This window comes from Heteronotia binoei, chromosome 2 (genome assembly GCF_032191835.1).
Source record: "Heteronotia binoei isolate CCM8104 ecotype False Entrance Well chromosome 2, APGP_CSIRO_Hbin_v1, whole genome shotgun sequence".
NCBI classification, from domain to species: Eukaryota; Metazoa; Chordata; class Lepidosauria; order Squamata; family Gekkonidae; genus Heteronotia; species Heteronotia binoei.
The window spans coordinates 95,122,796-95,139,910 of record NC_083224.1 but is presented as its reverse complement, the minus strand read 5'-3'; the positions used below and the strand labels follow the sequence as shown (position 1 = coordinate 95,139,910).

Here is a 17,115-nt window from a genome sequence, read left to right as displayed (position 1 = left end):
TAAAAGATTAAAAATACTGAATATGAGAACCAACCAACACAAAAGAAGTAAACAATAGGCATCATTACACATACACACCCCAGAAAAGGGAGTGATAAGCCTGGGAGGGAAGCCCAAATTATTCTGCACAAACTACATTTCGCAGTCAGACCCTGAACTGAAAATAACAACCACTACTATGAAAGCAGTATTTTTTACTGCTCCTCTGAACTTTGGGAAATCCTGAAGAAGTGAACCCTCCATCTGACTGTTAATGGCCATCCTCATTGGTTCTGGTGGGTTTATTGACTTATTATATTAAAAACAGTTTGTTCAAATGTTTTAATGTTTGCTACCTACGGGACCCTATTTGGGAGGAAAAGCAGCATAAAAATGTTTTAAATAAATACATTTAAATAAAGCCCAGATAATGGAATCCCAGAATTGCATACTGGAACCAAAAGTCTAATGAATCAGAAAACACCAATGTCTAGTCACTGAAGATGCTTTTGACTCCACACAAACACCAGCACAGTGATTGCAACCTTGGACACCCAGGCTCAGTCATGCACTGGCATGCAATGTATACAATGGATATCCATAGGTCAGCTGTACAACCTATGCAAAACTACCCCATAGATGAATGCCTGTGTAGAATATTTAAACCAAAAAATATGACACCACCATGTCTCCATTCAAATAAAGAAATTTTTAAAGCACAGTAAACAAAGCCAGTACTAACACATCTCTCAAAGGTTTATGTTTGAACAGCACAAACAGCAGTCATTTCTACGAAAACGTATTTGTACTAACAGAGCCAGAAACCTACACATTCATTCATAACATCAGATTATATGGCTATTTCTCATATTATATATAATCCAGGAATTATTAAAAAGAAGGTAATACCAATCTCTGCAGCACAAGGAAAGACCCAACAAAAACCTGGGCTTGTTCCAAACTGTTCCACTGTAAGCACATCAGAAATCCATGGAAACTGCTTAGTCACATGACAACCAAAACTCTCAGATGGCCTGCAGAGCAATTATACTTACTTGAATCCTCCCATCGGAGAAGATGCAGTTTCCAAGCTGAGTAATAGAGAAAGCCCAACACCAGAAAGAGACAGAGGGCCAGTAGCAGATTACGCATAAACACTAGTAGTCCCATCTTCACATGAGTTTGTCTCTTCTAAAAGACCTAGAAAAAGAAGAAAAATTGAGCCTTGCATTTTTCTATCCAGTTAACTCATCCTCTGTATTCTGACTAATGTATACATATATAAAATATCAAGTACAGAATATATACACCCCCTTTTTAATATTCATATTACCCAGGCACTATGAATCAGTCACACACTTCAATCCTACATCTCTTATATGGGAGTAAACTCCATGAATGAACTGGAAATATTTCTGAGCTGATAACTGTAGATAAAACTAACCAAATCTTGACTGGATCACTATGGTCTACTTGATCAAAAAAAAAGCTTTCATTCAGAACTACCACCACAACTTCAAACAATGTCACTTTTAATATTCCATGGGACTGGATAAACTGCATAGAAGAGAAGACAGTGATGATGGGGGTTCCCCGCATCTCACTTGACCCCAGCTTTCTCACCTCAGCAGTAGCAGCTCTCCCCGGCAGCCTGCCTGACCCCAGAGCCACCAACAGGGGGAGAGTAGGGGACAAACTTTGCAGCCCAAATCAGCTTGAGGGCCCCCAAAGCTGGCATCATGCTGTATTCACTGAATGTTTTTTTTAAATCTAATAAAGTGATGACAACAGCCACTAGGAAAGGCAGAGCATAGCAATAAGCCAGACATTTCTGCATAAAGTTGAGAGAAAACATTTGCTGATCAGATCCTATGAAACCCATCAGCCAAGCCTCCACTGGAGCAAGGTAAAACCAGCTAGGACAAGCTATAGTCAACATCAGGATACAGCCTCCTAACAAGATCTATATGGTCTCTTCCTTTCATTCTACCCAGCTCCTGCACAGCCAGATCTTGCCAAGAGGCAGCTTTGTTAGTGTGTGATAGCAATTTTTTTTTAAGTTCATTGTCTTTTCCTACATTTCTCTAACTCTTTTCCAGATCTCTTTCTTCATTTTCCTCTTTTTTAATTCATTTTCCCCTTTTTTAATTCATCTATCCCCACTTCTAAACATCCGTATAGTTTGCCATAGGATAAATTGGTATATGCAATAAGATTTTCATAAAATAAAATTTCATAGAAATTGCATATTCTATCCTATGGCAAACTATACGGATGTTATAATCTCTTGAGTAAACATGCCCTCTATTTAAACTAACAAAGCCAAAATGTTACCTAGATTTATGGCACCCCTACAACAGCAGTCTGCTTTTTATCACCTAGTGTTTTTTCAGCCGTTTTGTCCTACACGAAAACAAACACAGATCCTATTTGTGATTATTTTAATCCGCTAAAAACATTCCCATGATTCCACACTGCAAACTTATATTAAGAATTGCTACGTCCATTCCCATTTATCTGATGAAGTCTGCTTAAGAGCATACGAAAGCTTACATTCTGAATAAAACTTAGGTGGTCTTAAAGGTACACTTGTCTACTGCTTTGTTCAAACACAATTTAAGATTCCCTTCCCCAGTTACAAAACAAATACTCCATTTAGCAACGAGAGACAGAGCTGCTTAAGCAGAACAGCTAGATTCTGGCTGTTATACACATTTCTCAACAGGATTAACAAAGCATTACTGACTGTTTTCCTCAGTCTTTCACTTTAAATATCATGCCCAAAGAAAGCCCAAAGGCTTATACACTGTGTTAGATTTAGCAAACCATTAAACAAGATTCATAAGAACATAAGAGAAGCCATGTTGGATCAGGTCAATGGCACATCCAATCTGATAATGTCACACGTTGGCCAAAAAACCCAGGTGCCATCAGAAGGTCCATCAGTGGGGCCAGGACACTAGATGCCCTCCCACTGTTGCCCCCCCCCCACAAGCACCAAGAATACAGAGCATCACTGCCCCAGACAGAGAGTTCCATCTGTACCCTGTGGCTAATAGCCACTGATGGACCTCTGCTCCATATGTTTATCCATTCCCCTCTTGAAGATGTCATGCCTGTAGCTGCCACCACCTCCTGTGACAGTGAATTCCATGCGTTAATCACCCTTTGGGTGAAGAAGTACCTTGTTTTATCCATTCTAACCCAACTGCTCAGCAATTTAATTGAGTCCCCACAAGTTCTTGTATTGTGAGAAAGGGAGAAAAGTACTTTTTTCTCTACTTTCTCTATCCCATGCATAATCTTGTAAACCTCTATCATGTCATCTCTCAGTCGACATTTCTCCAAGCTAAAAGAGCCCCAAACATTTCAACCTTTCTCACTAGGGAAGGTGTTTCAAACCTTTAATCATTCTAGTTGCCCTTTTCTGCACTTTTCCCAATGCTATATCTTTTTTGAGGTATGGTGACCAGAATTGTATACAGTACTCCAAATGAGGCCGCACCATCGATTTATACAGGGGCATTATGATACTGGCTGATTCATTTTCAATTCCCTTGCTAATAATCCTCAACACAGCATCGGTCTTTTTTATTGCAGTTGCACACTGTCTCAACATTTTCAGTGAGCTATGCACCACAACTTCAAGATCTCTCTCTTGGTCAGCCTCCGCCAGTTTGGACCCCATCCACATCTCTTTATAGTTAGGATTTTTTGCTCCTATGTGCATTACTTTGCACTTGGCCACATTGAACCTCAATTGCCACTCGCCCAGCATTGACAGATACCTTTGGAGTGCCTCACAATCCTCCCTGGTTCTCACCACCCTGAACAATTTAGTGTCATCTGCAAACTTAGCTACTTCACTGCATACTCCCAACTCCAAATCATTAATGAACAAGTTTAAAAGCATTCAGGCAGCAAATTATTATTAGTTTACATTATAACACTGCAAAACTGTTACCTCGTGTTAAATGTGTTTTTTAAATGTTTCCTCAATCCATTGTCAACTACTAAATTTGGGGGGATTTGTTGTTATTTTTGTTTTTTTGTTTTTTAAAAAAAACATCCTTCCCAATGTGGCAATCAAGCTGTAGCCATGCTTGTGGTATCAGAAGATCAGAAAAGATGGTCAAGTACATACATGAAAGGAAAGCTAAAATCTCTTCAGAGGTTTAAGGGCAAGGACCAATTTAATAGTCAAGTCTTACACAGAAAACAAGACCTTCCTCAAATCCACAAATATTGGCTAGCAGGAGCATAACCCTTGTGTAACTATTCAGATTCGGCTGTGAATGCCTCATTTTGCAGTGCTAATCTGCAATTCTAAACAGCAGGAAGAGGAGGATGAGGATTTATACCCCGCCCTTCTCTCTGAATCAGTCTTAGAGCAGCTTACAAGCTCCTTTATCTTCTTCCCCACAACAGGCACCCTGCGAGGTGGGTGGGGCTGAGAGAGCTCTCACAGAAGCTGCCCTTTCAAGGACAACTCTTGCGAGAGCAATGGTTGACCCAAGGCCATTCCAGCAGCTGCAAGTGGAGGAGTGGGGAATTAAACCTGGTTCTCCCAGATAAGAGTCCTCACACTTAACCACTACACCAAACTGGCTCTCTACTTAGAAGGAAATAAGACATAACACTGATTTCTTCCAAGGATCTATAACTAGACTGAAAACCTTTTCTTACTCACTGTTATAGTGTTTGTCCTAACCTCAAGGGCCCTGGCTAGCCCAATCTTGGAAGCTAAGCAGGGTCAGCCCTGGTTAGTATTTAGATGGGAAATCACCAAGGAATTCCAGGGTCACTATGCAGAGGAAGGCAATGGCAAATATGATGAATTATAGGTGAGATGGGACAGATCTATACAGCAGTCTGAATTTGCTTAGGCCTCTCCCATATGGCGTTGCAGGAGGTTGTTCGAGCCTGACATTGCACCCTGCACTATGCTCTAAAAAGAATATTTATGAGTTCTAGTCTCAAAGTCAAAACATTTAGATATGAAGACATGGCTCCAAGATCTTGCCTTGACAGGGAGGGTGCTTTAACCTAGTGATGCAATGACTCTGGTGAGAAACTTCTGGTCAGAAGAAGGAAGCATCTGGTTTCTTCAGGACCATCTGATTTCTTGATTGACAGTTAATCTGGATTCTAAAGATATTTAACAGCAGTGTTTGAGATGCTAAGGGCCCCTTATGGTTTGCTTTCAATAAATCATGAGATGCCAAGAGCCAGTTTGGTGTAGCGGTTAAGTGCGTGGACTCTTATCTGGGACTCTTATCTGATTCCCCACTCCTCCACTTGCACATGCTGGAATGGTCTTGGTTGAGCCATAGCTCTTGTAGGAGTTGTCCTTAAAAGGGCAGTTTCTGTGAAAGCTCTCTCAGCCCTACCCACCTCACAAGGTGTCTGTTGTGGGGGAAAGAGATAGAGGAGATTGTAAGCCGCTCTGAGATTCTGATTCAGAGAGACGGGCGGGGTATAAATCTAGTCTTCTTCTTCTTCTGCCAACACGGTGGTTAGGTCTTGCCAGAAGCAGCTAGATAATAAGTAAACTTTGTTTATAGATATTGGTTTGCCTTTTCCCTTCTGTAAGATGAATACTGAAACTGCTTCTTGCTTGAAAAGTTGTGCAGTATGGTTTGCTTTCAATAAATCACGAATACTTTAAAACAACTTTCTTTCTCTCTTTCTAAGCCCACTGGTTCATTGCCAGTCCCCCTCTCCCTTACTGAACCCGATGGGAATGTGGGTCCTAGGAAAGGTTCCTATAGTCTCAAATTCCGTAACAGCAAACTACCTCTGAACGTCTCTTGCCTTGAAAACTCTACAGGGTCAGCATAAGTTAGTTGTGATTTGATGGCACTTTACACACACAGGTAACAAAAAATGTTGGGAGGAAAAGAAAAAATCCTTACACATATGTGGCATTCTACCTTCAATAGCTAGAAGAAAATTGGGTCTGCTTGTTAACATATGCTTCAAGCTATCCTTCATCCAAAATATGAGCAATTTCTTTATACTGTCTTGAAAAAAATGTACTCTTAGATTGTTAGTTGGGGGAGATGGTTAAAGGTGGATCTTGGTTTGAAAACACTGCTGGTTAATGAGGCATTAATCTTTTCACCCTTTTCTTCAAAGAAATCCTTAACAATTATGTTTTGCTTTTAAAATACTCACACAATAATTAAATCTAAATCAATTGCTTTCTTTTCCCTTTTCCTTTTTTCCCAAGATGTTCAGTGCTTTGGTTGTAATTTTAACAGATACACTGTATAGCATATATTATATAAATTTAAACCACTGACAAAGGCCACATAGCCAAAATGCATTTGGTACTGTTTACATGTACATGCCCCGTGGCGCAGAGCGGTAAAGCTGCAGTATTGAAGCTCTGCTCACGACCTGGGTTCAGGTAGCCAGCTCCAGGTTGACTCAGCCTTCCATCCTTCCGAGGTCGGTAAAATGAGTACCCAGCTTGCTGGGGGGGAAAGTGTAAATAACTGGGGAAGGCAATGACAAACCACCCTGTAAGAAGTCTGCCGTGAAAACGTGAAAGCAACGTCACCACAGAGTCGAAAACGACTAGTGCTTGCACAGGGGACTACCTTTACCTTTACATGTATTTTATGTTATTTATAATTGCACCTGGTCATAGGAAAGATACTTGTAATTGTATGATCTCCCCATGTGTACTAGTGCATAAAAAGGTACACTAGGAGAAGATACCTATATATGTAACCAAAAATTGATGGATTTGATGCAGTTTTTAATATTTATAATTTTATTAAATTTTTGGAATATAATTTTAGCCTTTTTGTTACTGACATTTATATTTCCATATCTAAAGGTTTCTTCTTTCCCCCCCCCAAAAAACTCTCCAAGCTTTTAGGTTACTTGGTCGGTTACAGATTAAAATCGCCTTCCCCTTCTTTTATGTTCATTTTTGCACTTTTACACACACCCACTATAGTGTTCTGCAACCACTGCTACTACAAATGTTACTCTAGTCTAACACATTTGTAGAATGCCTAAAGTTGGCATACATAACTCTTAGCTCTGAAAAAATGAGCTGTTTCTATAAAATAGAAAACTATAATAGTTTTCTATTTCTATGAAAAAGAAAACTATATATATAAAAACAAAAAGTAATAGTGAAAACATAAACTTACCCCTTCACAGAGCTTTTTTTTAGCAGGAACACACAGGAACGCAGTTCCGGCTGGCTTGGTGACAGGGGGTGTGGCCTAATATGAAAATAAATTTCTGCTGGGCTTTTTCTACAAAAAGCCCTACGTGAAACAATGGTGACATCAGGGTGTGTGGCCTATTATGCAAATGAGTTCCTGATGGGCTTTTTCTACAAAAAAGCCGTGCCCCTTCACATAATAAACTAAGCACAAGCTGTATCATTGGTGGGCTTATTAAACAGAGTTGTTCCACCAGGTCTCTGGCTGAGGCAGTGGATGTCCAATTACACTGCCCCACCAGCCCACCTGAGATGTTTACATCATGCACTTTATCAAAGCCTTCTTGGCAGATGTTTGTCCACTCACCCAATATGTTGGACCTCTGAACATATGTACAGCATACACCAAAGAGCTTGTTTTTCTAGCTCACCATCACGTTTTTAAGCTATTGGATTTTATAGTTTTTAGGTTGTTTTATAATGTATAATTTTATCTGTGCATTCTATTATCGTGACCCACCCTGAACCTACTTTTGGGGGAGGGTGGGGTATATATCACATAAAATAAATTAATTAGTTGTCTTTGTAATTGTCAGAGCACAGATACAGATATATAAAATTTATAAACATGTAAAGATCTTGTTTTATTTCTTCCTGTGTTATCTAGAGGAAAAAAAACCCCTCAAATATTTTAGAATGCAGCAGCTTACACAAAGATGATCTTATTTTATTTCTTCTGGTGTTATCCAGGAGAACTGGGGTTGATTCCCCACTCTTCCACTTGCACATAATAAACTAAGCACAAGCTGTATCACTTGCACCTGCTGGAATGGCCTTGGGTTAGCCATAGCTATCGCAGTTGTCATCCTTGAAAGGGCAGCTGCTATGAAAGCCCTCTCAGCCACACCCACCTCACAGGGTGTCTGTTGTGGGGGGGAGAAGATTGTAAGCCACTCTGAGTCTCTGATTCAGAGAGAAGGGTGGGGTATAAATCTGCAGTCTTCTTCTTATCTAGCCAAAAAAGCTTAAATATTTTCAGCTTTGAGGTTTGTTTGAGTGAGGTACGTTTGAGTTTACTGTTTCAGTGAATGCTAAAAAATGTATTTATCCCCTCCCCTCATAAATCTGCTAAACCAGTGTTCTGCAAAGTGTGTGCCGCGGCACACTGGTGTACCGTGGTTATTAGTTGGTGTGCCGCGGAAAAATGTCAAGTTTTGTCAGAAAGTTATGGTCTCTATTGTGCCTGCTAGGCTTGTCACCTCTTTTGGCTGCTCCTCCACCTGTCGGTAGGGCGCTGCGTCTCCGGGCCCCCCCCCTTTCCAGAGGCGCCCTGCCGGAGGACCGCCCGGTTGCCAGCCGCTTTCCCCCCCGCTTCCCACTTGTTCTTTGTGCGTCGCCTTCAGCATGGATGCTCCTCTGCGGTGTCCGCAGCTGTTGGGCCTGCTCCTCCTTGGCTGCCCCCCCCGCCAGAAGTCCCCAAGGTAGATTGCTGTCTCCATGATGCAGAAGGTGGGGGGAGGGGTCTATTCGCCGCTCCCCCAACGTGGGCGCCGCTAGTTGTTCTGGTTTGAATAGGATTGACTCCTGTGCCCCTTTGGGGATGTGGATCATCATGTGGGCTACCCCCCTGGCGAGCTCCGCCGGCTCCCTCTGCTGTCTCCATGCCTCTGCTCTCGATTGAAGTTTGTTTGGTGTGGGTGCCAATCTCCCGGTGGGAGGTGCTGCCAAATGAGCCTTTTCAAGGCTTATGGCGGTGGGGCTCATTGGGAGCGAGAGGGGTCCCCGCCGTTGGGGGGGCTGGTAGATGACTTTAAGCCGGTCTCTTAGGCGCCGGTCCCATGTCTGTACGTTGAAGGGGACTGGCGCGGCGGCCCGCTGAAACGGTCTGTCAGCCTCTGATAGCTCTTGCTCCTCTGCTCCCTCCTTGGCTTCCATCCCTCCCCACCGGTCATGCAGTGAGCAGGGAATGGCTACGCGTTAGGGGTTGGGCAGGGGAGAAGCTAGACTCGTTGCCCCATCGCTGCCATTTCCCACTCCCCTCCCTTCCAAAGTGCACACAACGCCACTGCCGAGCCTGGAGCATGCATGCAAGAAGCTTCTTCCTCCAAATTGCAAAAGATCCCCCCGTCTCTCTCTCCCCCAGACAGTTGCCAAAGGGAGGCCAAACCGTCTGGGAATCTTTTGGCCCCCGGCTCGCTGGACCCAGAGAGGAGGGAGGGGAGGGATGAGGATACTGTGTGCGAAGTGTGAATGGTGCCGCCGAGCGATGCCAGCAGCACAAGCGGGGGTGCTTTTCTCTCCCCCCCCCTTCCTTTGCTTGGTCAGTAACACTACGGCGCCGTCAACCTGTCACCTTTTGAGCAATTGTTATTTTGCAAACCCTGCAGTCGCGAGGGGGGGGGGAGAGGAGGAGGGGTTTGTAGAGGGGGGGAAGGAGGAATGCGTTTTGCAAATAGAGGGGGGGCAAAAGAGAGTAAGCCAGGAATGAAAAATAAATGGGGAATGTGTTGGAAGGGGGGGGGGAGGTACCGTACGTAAAAAAGAAAATCTGTGCCAAGGGAGCAGTTGAAGCTGAGCTGAACGGCAAGGTAGGAGGAGGGGGGCGTGGGTGGAGGCCTCAGCCAATTGGAGCCTGGCAGAGCGCGAGCGGGAAATGCCGTTGGGGTCTCTGTGGGCTTTTTCCCCTCTCCTCTCCCCTCCTCGGACGAGCCCAACATTCGGAGCGGCCCTGCCCCCTATTATTGTGACAGGGACTTTTGTGAACCACATTTCACAAAAAGTTCTTTTTGGTGAGTTGCCTGAGCTTCCCTTTTTTGCTAAAACAGAAAATACTGGATAGTCTCCTAGCCTAGCAGAGTTTGGGGGATAAATGAACGGAGGCTTGTAAAGTGTGTTCTGAAACTAGACCTCTGTTTTCATTGAGTTGTGCAGGCGGAGACAATTGCCCCTCGCAGGCTGGTGTTAGGATCTAAAATCCCTCCCAGGTCACTGGGAAATGGCAATTGACCTAGGGTTGCCAATCCCCAGGTGGGGGCAGGGGATCCCCCGGTTTGGAGGCCCTCCCCCCGCTTCAGGGTTGTCAGAAAGCGAAGGGAGGGGAGGGAAATGTCTGCTGGGAACTCTATTATTCCCTATGGAGATTTATTCCCATAGAAAATCATGGAGAATTGATCCACAGGTATCTGGGGCTCTGCAGGGGAGCTGTTCTTTGGGTTAGAGGCACCAAATTTTCAGTATAGCATCTACTGCCTCTTCCCAAAATGCCCCCCAAGTTTCAAAAAGATTGGACCAGGGGGTCCCATTCTATGAGCCCCAAAAGAAGGTGCCCCTATCCTTCACGGGGCTAACAGGTAAAATTTCACTGCTGTCAGATGCTCAACAATCCCGTGAGGTATGCATGAACACATGAGAGCCTGTGTGTTGGACTGGATGGGCCATTGGCCTGATCCAACATGGCTTCTCTTATGTTCTTATGTTCTCTTATGTTCTTAAAATTCAGCTTCCTGCTCTATGAAACCTTTTAGAATGCCTGCTTTATGTAACCTTCTAGTCCCAAGTGACTTTCTAGTCCTTCAGATTACGGTAAAATCAATGCTTGTTGAAACTACAGAAATTTCCAAGTAAAACATTGAAGGGTCAGAGTGTAGAACAGTGACTAGTATAGCTCCATGATTTAAAAAAGCAGAATATTAGACCCCTTCCTCATTAAAAAAAAAAAAAAAACTTTATCACTCATTAAATCTTGATTTACCCCATACATACGATGTTCCATTTTGAGCATTAAATATATGATAAAACACCTGCCATATTAAACTTTAGTGTCAGTATTATCGTAATTATGATGTACAAAGTCAGGTCACTATTTGGTTCAGAATACAGTATTTTTTTCCTGTTTTCCTCCTCTAAAAACTAGGTGCGTCTTGTGGTCAGGTGTGTCTGATGGAGCGAAAAATACAGTAACTGATTACAAATAAATAGACCATAATACGTAATATAATGGATAAATTCGTTAAACGTACCGTAAGTTTGTCAAGTGAATCTAATGATTCCCAAAAAGACGCAGAGTCAACGAAGAAAAAACCTAAGCTTGTTAATCGAAAATATGATGAGAGCTATGTAAGTTATGGCTGTATGTATTGCGGAGACAAATCATGCCCAATCCCAAAATGTCTTGTTTGTGGAGAAACTTTGGGTAATAATTCGATGGTGCCCAGTAAACTTTTACGACATTTAACTACTAAACACCCATCGGTGGCTCAAAAAGACAAAGCCTTTTTTCAACGTTTGAAAGACCAGTCTAAGAAACAGGAAACTCTCATGAGTTTGTCTTTCAAAACATCAGACAAAGCGCAAAAAGCAAGCTACGTGATCGCTAATATGCTAGTTAAATCCAAGAAGCCTTATTCTCTCGCTGAAACTTTAATTTTACCTGTCTGCAAAGAAGTTGTCAAGATTATGATTAGCCAAGAAGCCGCTAAGGAAATCGAAAAAATACCTGCATCAGCAGATATGATCTCACGTCGCATTAATGATATTTCTTGCGACATTGAATCAATGTTAATTGAAAAATTAAGGCTTAGTGGAGTTTTTGCGCTACAAGTCGACGAGTGTACTGATATCAGTGGTCACACGCATCTCATCTCAAATGTGAGGTACACTGACGAATATGAAATAAAAGAGGACTTTTTATTTTGTCTGCCACTACCCGGTTCTACCACTAGAGAAGAAATATTCCAAGTAACAGACCAGTACTTCAGTGAGCATAATTTGGAATGGCACAACTGCATAAGCATTTGCACAGACGGAGCAGCAGCTATGACAGGAAAAATTAAGGGATTTGTAACCAGGGCTTCTGAAAAAAATCCTAATATTAAAATTTTACATTGCTTTTTACACAGGGAAGCACTGATGACGAAATCTCTACCTAAGGAATTGTTGTCTGTCTTACAAGAAATTGTCAAAATTGTCAATTACATAAAGTCGCGACCTCTGAACTCTCGTCTGTTTAATGCAGTGTGTCAGGAAATGGGAGCAGATCATCAGTCACTTCTGTTTCATACAGAAGTACAATGGCTTTCTCGCGGAAAAGTGCTTTCTCGGATTTACAAACTAAAAAATGAAACTCAGACGTTTTTAGAGGCCCAGGGATCAGATTTTGCTTCTCTGTTTAAAAAAGAAGAATGGGTAGCAAAACTCGCATATCTGGCGGACATATTCGCTCATTAAATGAGCTCAACAAAAAAATGCAAGGCAGGAATTCTAATATTTTAACGTCATCAGACAAGATTGAAAGTTTTCGCGCTAAGTTGGAGTTATGGATCAGCCACGCTACCAATGGTAATAATGAAATGTTCCCAAATGTCATGGCTGCCGATTCAGAAAAAAAGGTGCAGGCTTTGATAGTGAAACACTTGGAGTTATTAGCAGAAAAAATGAACAGTTATTTTCCTAAGTGTGACCTGCAACCTATGGACTGGATACGAAATCCATTCTCAGATAGCATTACCCTTGGACACTTACTGATAAACGAGCAGGAAGAATTCATGGAGCTAAAAACAGATCGGACATTAAAACTAAAATTTCCGAAACGGAGCTAACATATTTTTGGCTGCATATAAAAAAAAGAGTATCCACTGCTTTCAAAGCGTGCTATTGCAATTCTCTTACCATTCGCCACGACCTACTTATGCGAATTGGGGTTTTCAACTCTCACTATGATTAAATAAAAAAAAAAAAGAGAACGCTTGAGGACGATCGACGAGGAGATGAGAGTAGCCTTATCAAAGATTGCTCCAAATTTTGATCGCCTATGCTCAGTTAAGCAGGCTCACATATCTCATTAAACATGTTTTGATATTAATTTTTATAATAAATATGTATTAAAGAAACATTGGTTTTTTTCTTTGATGTACCTCTACAATTTCTTTATTTGGTAGGTGTACCTTGAACATAAAAAGTTTGCGGAACACTGTGCTAAACAATACTTCATCTGCTGGGTAAAATATGTGACATTGCATGTTCTTGTAGCAGTAAACACAATTAAGCCTGATGTTGGGTTTGAATAACATATTTCAATTTTCCTCAACTTTTTTTAAAAGGTGAGGGTTTTTTTTTACCTAGCCATATTCTAATTGGATCAAAAAATCTGTGAGAAAATGCTGTGATTGGTTTCAGGACAGAAGAGGTCCCAGATGTATCATCAGACTACAACACTCAGGCACTTCTAAAATTCTCAAGGGAGATTCAGGGATAGCAGCTTTGATTTTTGAGATAGCATAACTATAATTCTAAATAACCTGAGGCTACAACTACCTCACAAAGATCTGCTTTACCATTAGGAAGAGAAAACTAGATGCCTCAGGCACTAGATTTGAGGTCCCAATAAGGAACAGCAACTGTCATTATTTAATATATTTTTACTTTATTTTGACTTTCCATGTGAAGCATCAAAATTTATTAGCCTACCAGTGCTACCTCCAGTGCTATGCTCCTGATGAGAAGCCAATTTTGCTTTTGCTAAGACTCATTTCACTCTCACCAATCGTAGCCTGGAAATTACTTCAGGATCAAATCCACAAACTATGTTCTGGGAGCCCATTGCATGTCTCCTTCCTGAGTGATGATCATATGGTCAGGAACCACGAGCTACATAGTCCATAGATTCAAAACACACCCCAGAGCAGCACTGGATCTCATCATGGAGGGACTTGTACACAGCTATTGTGTGTAAGCAGGTCCATTTGACAACACACAATCACCAACCTCACTTAGCACATCCATTAAATGACTACAATGCTTCATACTACCAGTGGGAGTCTGTTTCCTTGTATATAAAAGGCCCTGGACATTCAACATAATTATGTTAGGGAGAACACTAGGCTAGAACAGGAGTGGCCAAACTTCATTAATGCAAGAGCTACATAGAATAAACATCAGATGTTTGAGAGCTGAAAGACATGAATGTCAGATGTTTGAGAGCATGCAGGCAAGCAGAGAGAGGTGGAAAGAATGGAACTTTTAAGTGCATTCTTCAAACTGCTGACTGGCTTGAAGAGGTGTTTTAAAGAGACAAATACCTTTTCCAAGCTGGTTGACTGGGCAGTGGGGGCTCCCAGAGCCACATAGTATGTGTGAAAGAGCCACATACTGAGCCACAGTTTAGCCACGCCTGGGCTAGAACCCACTGACATGCTTCTTTTGAATGCATAAAGCTTTGTTGTTGTACATGGACACATTTACATGTTTTTCAGGACATTTCTTAGGACCAAACGAGGATGAAAGAACTACAAAGTTCTGATTCCTTACTGACTGGAGGAGTATCACCAACAGCTTAACTCAAAGTATCAATCACCAGGTATTAAGGATTCCTTTTATTAGTAAACTCACATAATATTTTCCACAAAGAAAACTCCTTACACTGCTACAAAACCTAGCAGAGATGGTCACAATTACGTTTCTCTAGCTCTGTCCTTAACTTCCCAATGATATGACAGGAATTTTAAAAAGACAAGGATTTCAGCAAATGCAAATTATATCAAGCGCTGCTTTTTGTTGTTGTGCTGCTTTAGAGCCCTTTAAATTTCATCTGCACTCTACAAACACAAAGATGTGTTACAGTTAGTATTCTTATCACAATCACCCATCTGTACAGTTAGAAAATATATTTAAAAGATGACAAGAGAAGGCCCAGCTGCACCAGTCAACAATTAACCTACAACCAGCAGAGAAGCCCTAAAGCTAAAGAATCCAGGCATACATAGTAACTCCCCCAGATTAAAGCAACATTCCTATTTTCTCCCTCATTCCCTCTCCTCCCTTCTGTTCTACATGTAGTAATCACTGAAACAAAAAAACACCTCTCAGTCCACCACTCCAAGAGAAGCAGCCTTCTTTTAGGGAATTAAAAAGACAAAGATTACCATAACCTCTTGCTCTGCCCAGGCAACCATCTCATTTTCCCTGAGCATCTCACCCAAGAAATGAAACAAGAACCAGGGATCCTCAAATCCCAGGACTATATAGAGTGAGTGACCGAGGCTCTGGAGAAACACAGCTGTGTGGCTGTGTGTGGAATTAAAATATTGCCGCGGATTAAAGTGCGGCACCCGTATCCACGTAACAGCACAAGGAACTCATAGACAGAAGGCTGGGGAACGAATGGGTTTTTTAAAAAAAGAAAACCAATAATATCCCTAGAGAGGAGAGGTGTGAAGAGAAGCTACTACGGTGAAAGGGAATTTCAGGTCAAACATGAGGGCGGGTTAAAGCAATGAGGAGCGCAACGTGCGCGGTGCCGAAAAGCCAGCGGTAGGGACGGTGAGACAGCCCTCAACAGACCATCTTGGGTAGGAGAGATCACGAGGAGGGAGAAACAGCAGGCCGGGAGGGACCTAACTGAGAAAGACCCTTGTGGGACGGGACTACGTGGGATTGAATCATTCGCTCTCTCCCTTTCCCCCACCTCCATCACCACCGGTGCTCAAAAGACTTCCCTCTCACCCGAACAGAATAAGGAATCTCAGCCACGCTTCCTCCGGGCTCAGGTTCTGGCTGCCCCGCCATGCCGGGCCGGGCCCGTGGCAGCTACTAGCCTGAGGAGCAGGAGTTGATCACCAATCATACAATTGGGCGGGACTCCCAGTGGCCAATGGTGGAAGGCGAGGGGCTTTCTCCGCACGCCTCTTAGCAGTTGCAGGACTTCGGTGGGCTTCCAGCCGCCCAATCAGAAACGAGAAGGGTTTGCAGCCGCTCAAGCGTACCAAAGAAGAAGGCTAGCGGCTGTCCAATCATTTGAGGCAAGGCGTGAAGGGGACAAAGAAGTATCCAATCGGTGAGGGAACATCTGTTTCTCTCTCTCTCTCTCTCCCCCCCCCCCTTTTAATCCTAGACCGAGTATTCCGGATCCTCTTCAGCGAATTGGGAAGGGAAGGGGGGAGGACCGCTACAAAGACTGGGAAGGAGCAGGCCTTCAGATTCATGGCTGGGACTCTGAACGCTGTGAAAGAAGGGGAGGATGGCAGTCATCTGACTGGTGAAGCTAGGAAGACGTCTGCTTTGAACGTGGTCACTCGACTCGGTTTCTGAGCTTTCCAAAAGAGCAGTGTTAGTCTGTAGTCGTGCTGTCTCCCTCTCGTACTTTCTCGCTGTACTTTCTCTATATCAGCGGAAAGTTAGCTCGTCTCCGACGGCGAGCGCAAGCAGAAGTATAGCGGAAACACAGACAGATACTTCAACGGTTCTGGCAGCCAGATGATAGCGAAGCACAGCATAGTGGACTCCGTTCTCTTCCTATTCCCCACTAACCTCATTCCTGTGGCCACCACCACCACGAACATCGGAGGAATCTATGTGGGTTTGGTTTTTTCAGCTGATCCAGCGCGGAAAAACGACGATTGTGGCTCCCTGGGCAGAGTTGGAGTAAGAGAGGGCTGAGGCGGCGCCAAGGCATTCCAGCGGAACTTCCGTCAAGGGGAGCCAGCAAGATGCTTGTTTGGGTCCTCTTCGGAAAGATTCTGGGCGTAAAACACACAGACACATACAAACTCCCGCAAAGCAGGATCTCAGAAGGGGAGGAGTCCACCTGGTTCAAGGCATCTCCTCCAGGGATTTGCAGTGGGCTCCCCCAAAACAATACTGAGGAGTATGCTCTGCTACCAACTATAGGCATCAGAATGAAAAACACCAAAAGAGGGTTTCTGTGAATGTGACATATGTCCATTAAATTCTGTAGAAGCAAGACAGAGTGGTTATAAGAGGGTGTCAGAGGATTGTCCCCTAAAATCTTGATGATAATGGGACTGACTTTGAGGAGGGAGACAATTTACCCTCATCTCTGTAAAGTGAGACCCCCCCCCCCAAAAAAAAATAAAATAGCTGTAGAAGAAAAACTGAGATAACAAGAAATTTAATGGGAGAGAATTTCCAAAGGGATTATGACTTAAATTTAGGAC

The 17,115-nt window shown here is 42.9% G+C and overlaps 1 protein-coding gene across 7 annotated transcripts in view; it reads right to left on the bottom strand.

Moving 5' to 3' along the window:
- The window catches only part of ST3GAL3 (ST3 beta-galactoside alpha-2,3-sialyltransferase 3), a 517,471-nt gene extending 501,647 nt beyond the window's left edge, over window positions 1–15,824 (bottom strand). For 5 of the 7 annotated variants that reach the window (XM_060231665.1, XM_060231667.1, XM_060231668.1 and 2 more), the window contains exons 1-2: window positions 15,665–15,786; window positions 1,035–1,179 (exon numbers count right to left, since the gene is read on the bottom strand). In XM_060231665.1, coding sequence (XP_060087648.1) covers window positions 1,035–1,149 — 115 coding nt within the window. In that variant the 5' untranslated portion in view covers window positions 1,150–1,179; window positions 15,665–15,786. Of the gene's footprint in view, window positions 1–1,034; window positions 1,180–15,626 lie in introns of all 7 variants that reach the window. The other 2 variants (XM_060231666.1, XM_060231664.1) reach the window with 2 other exon arrangements.
- Window positions 15,825–17,115: the final 1,291 nt, after the last annotated feature.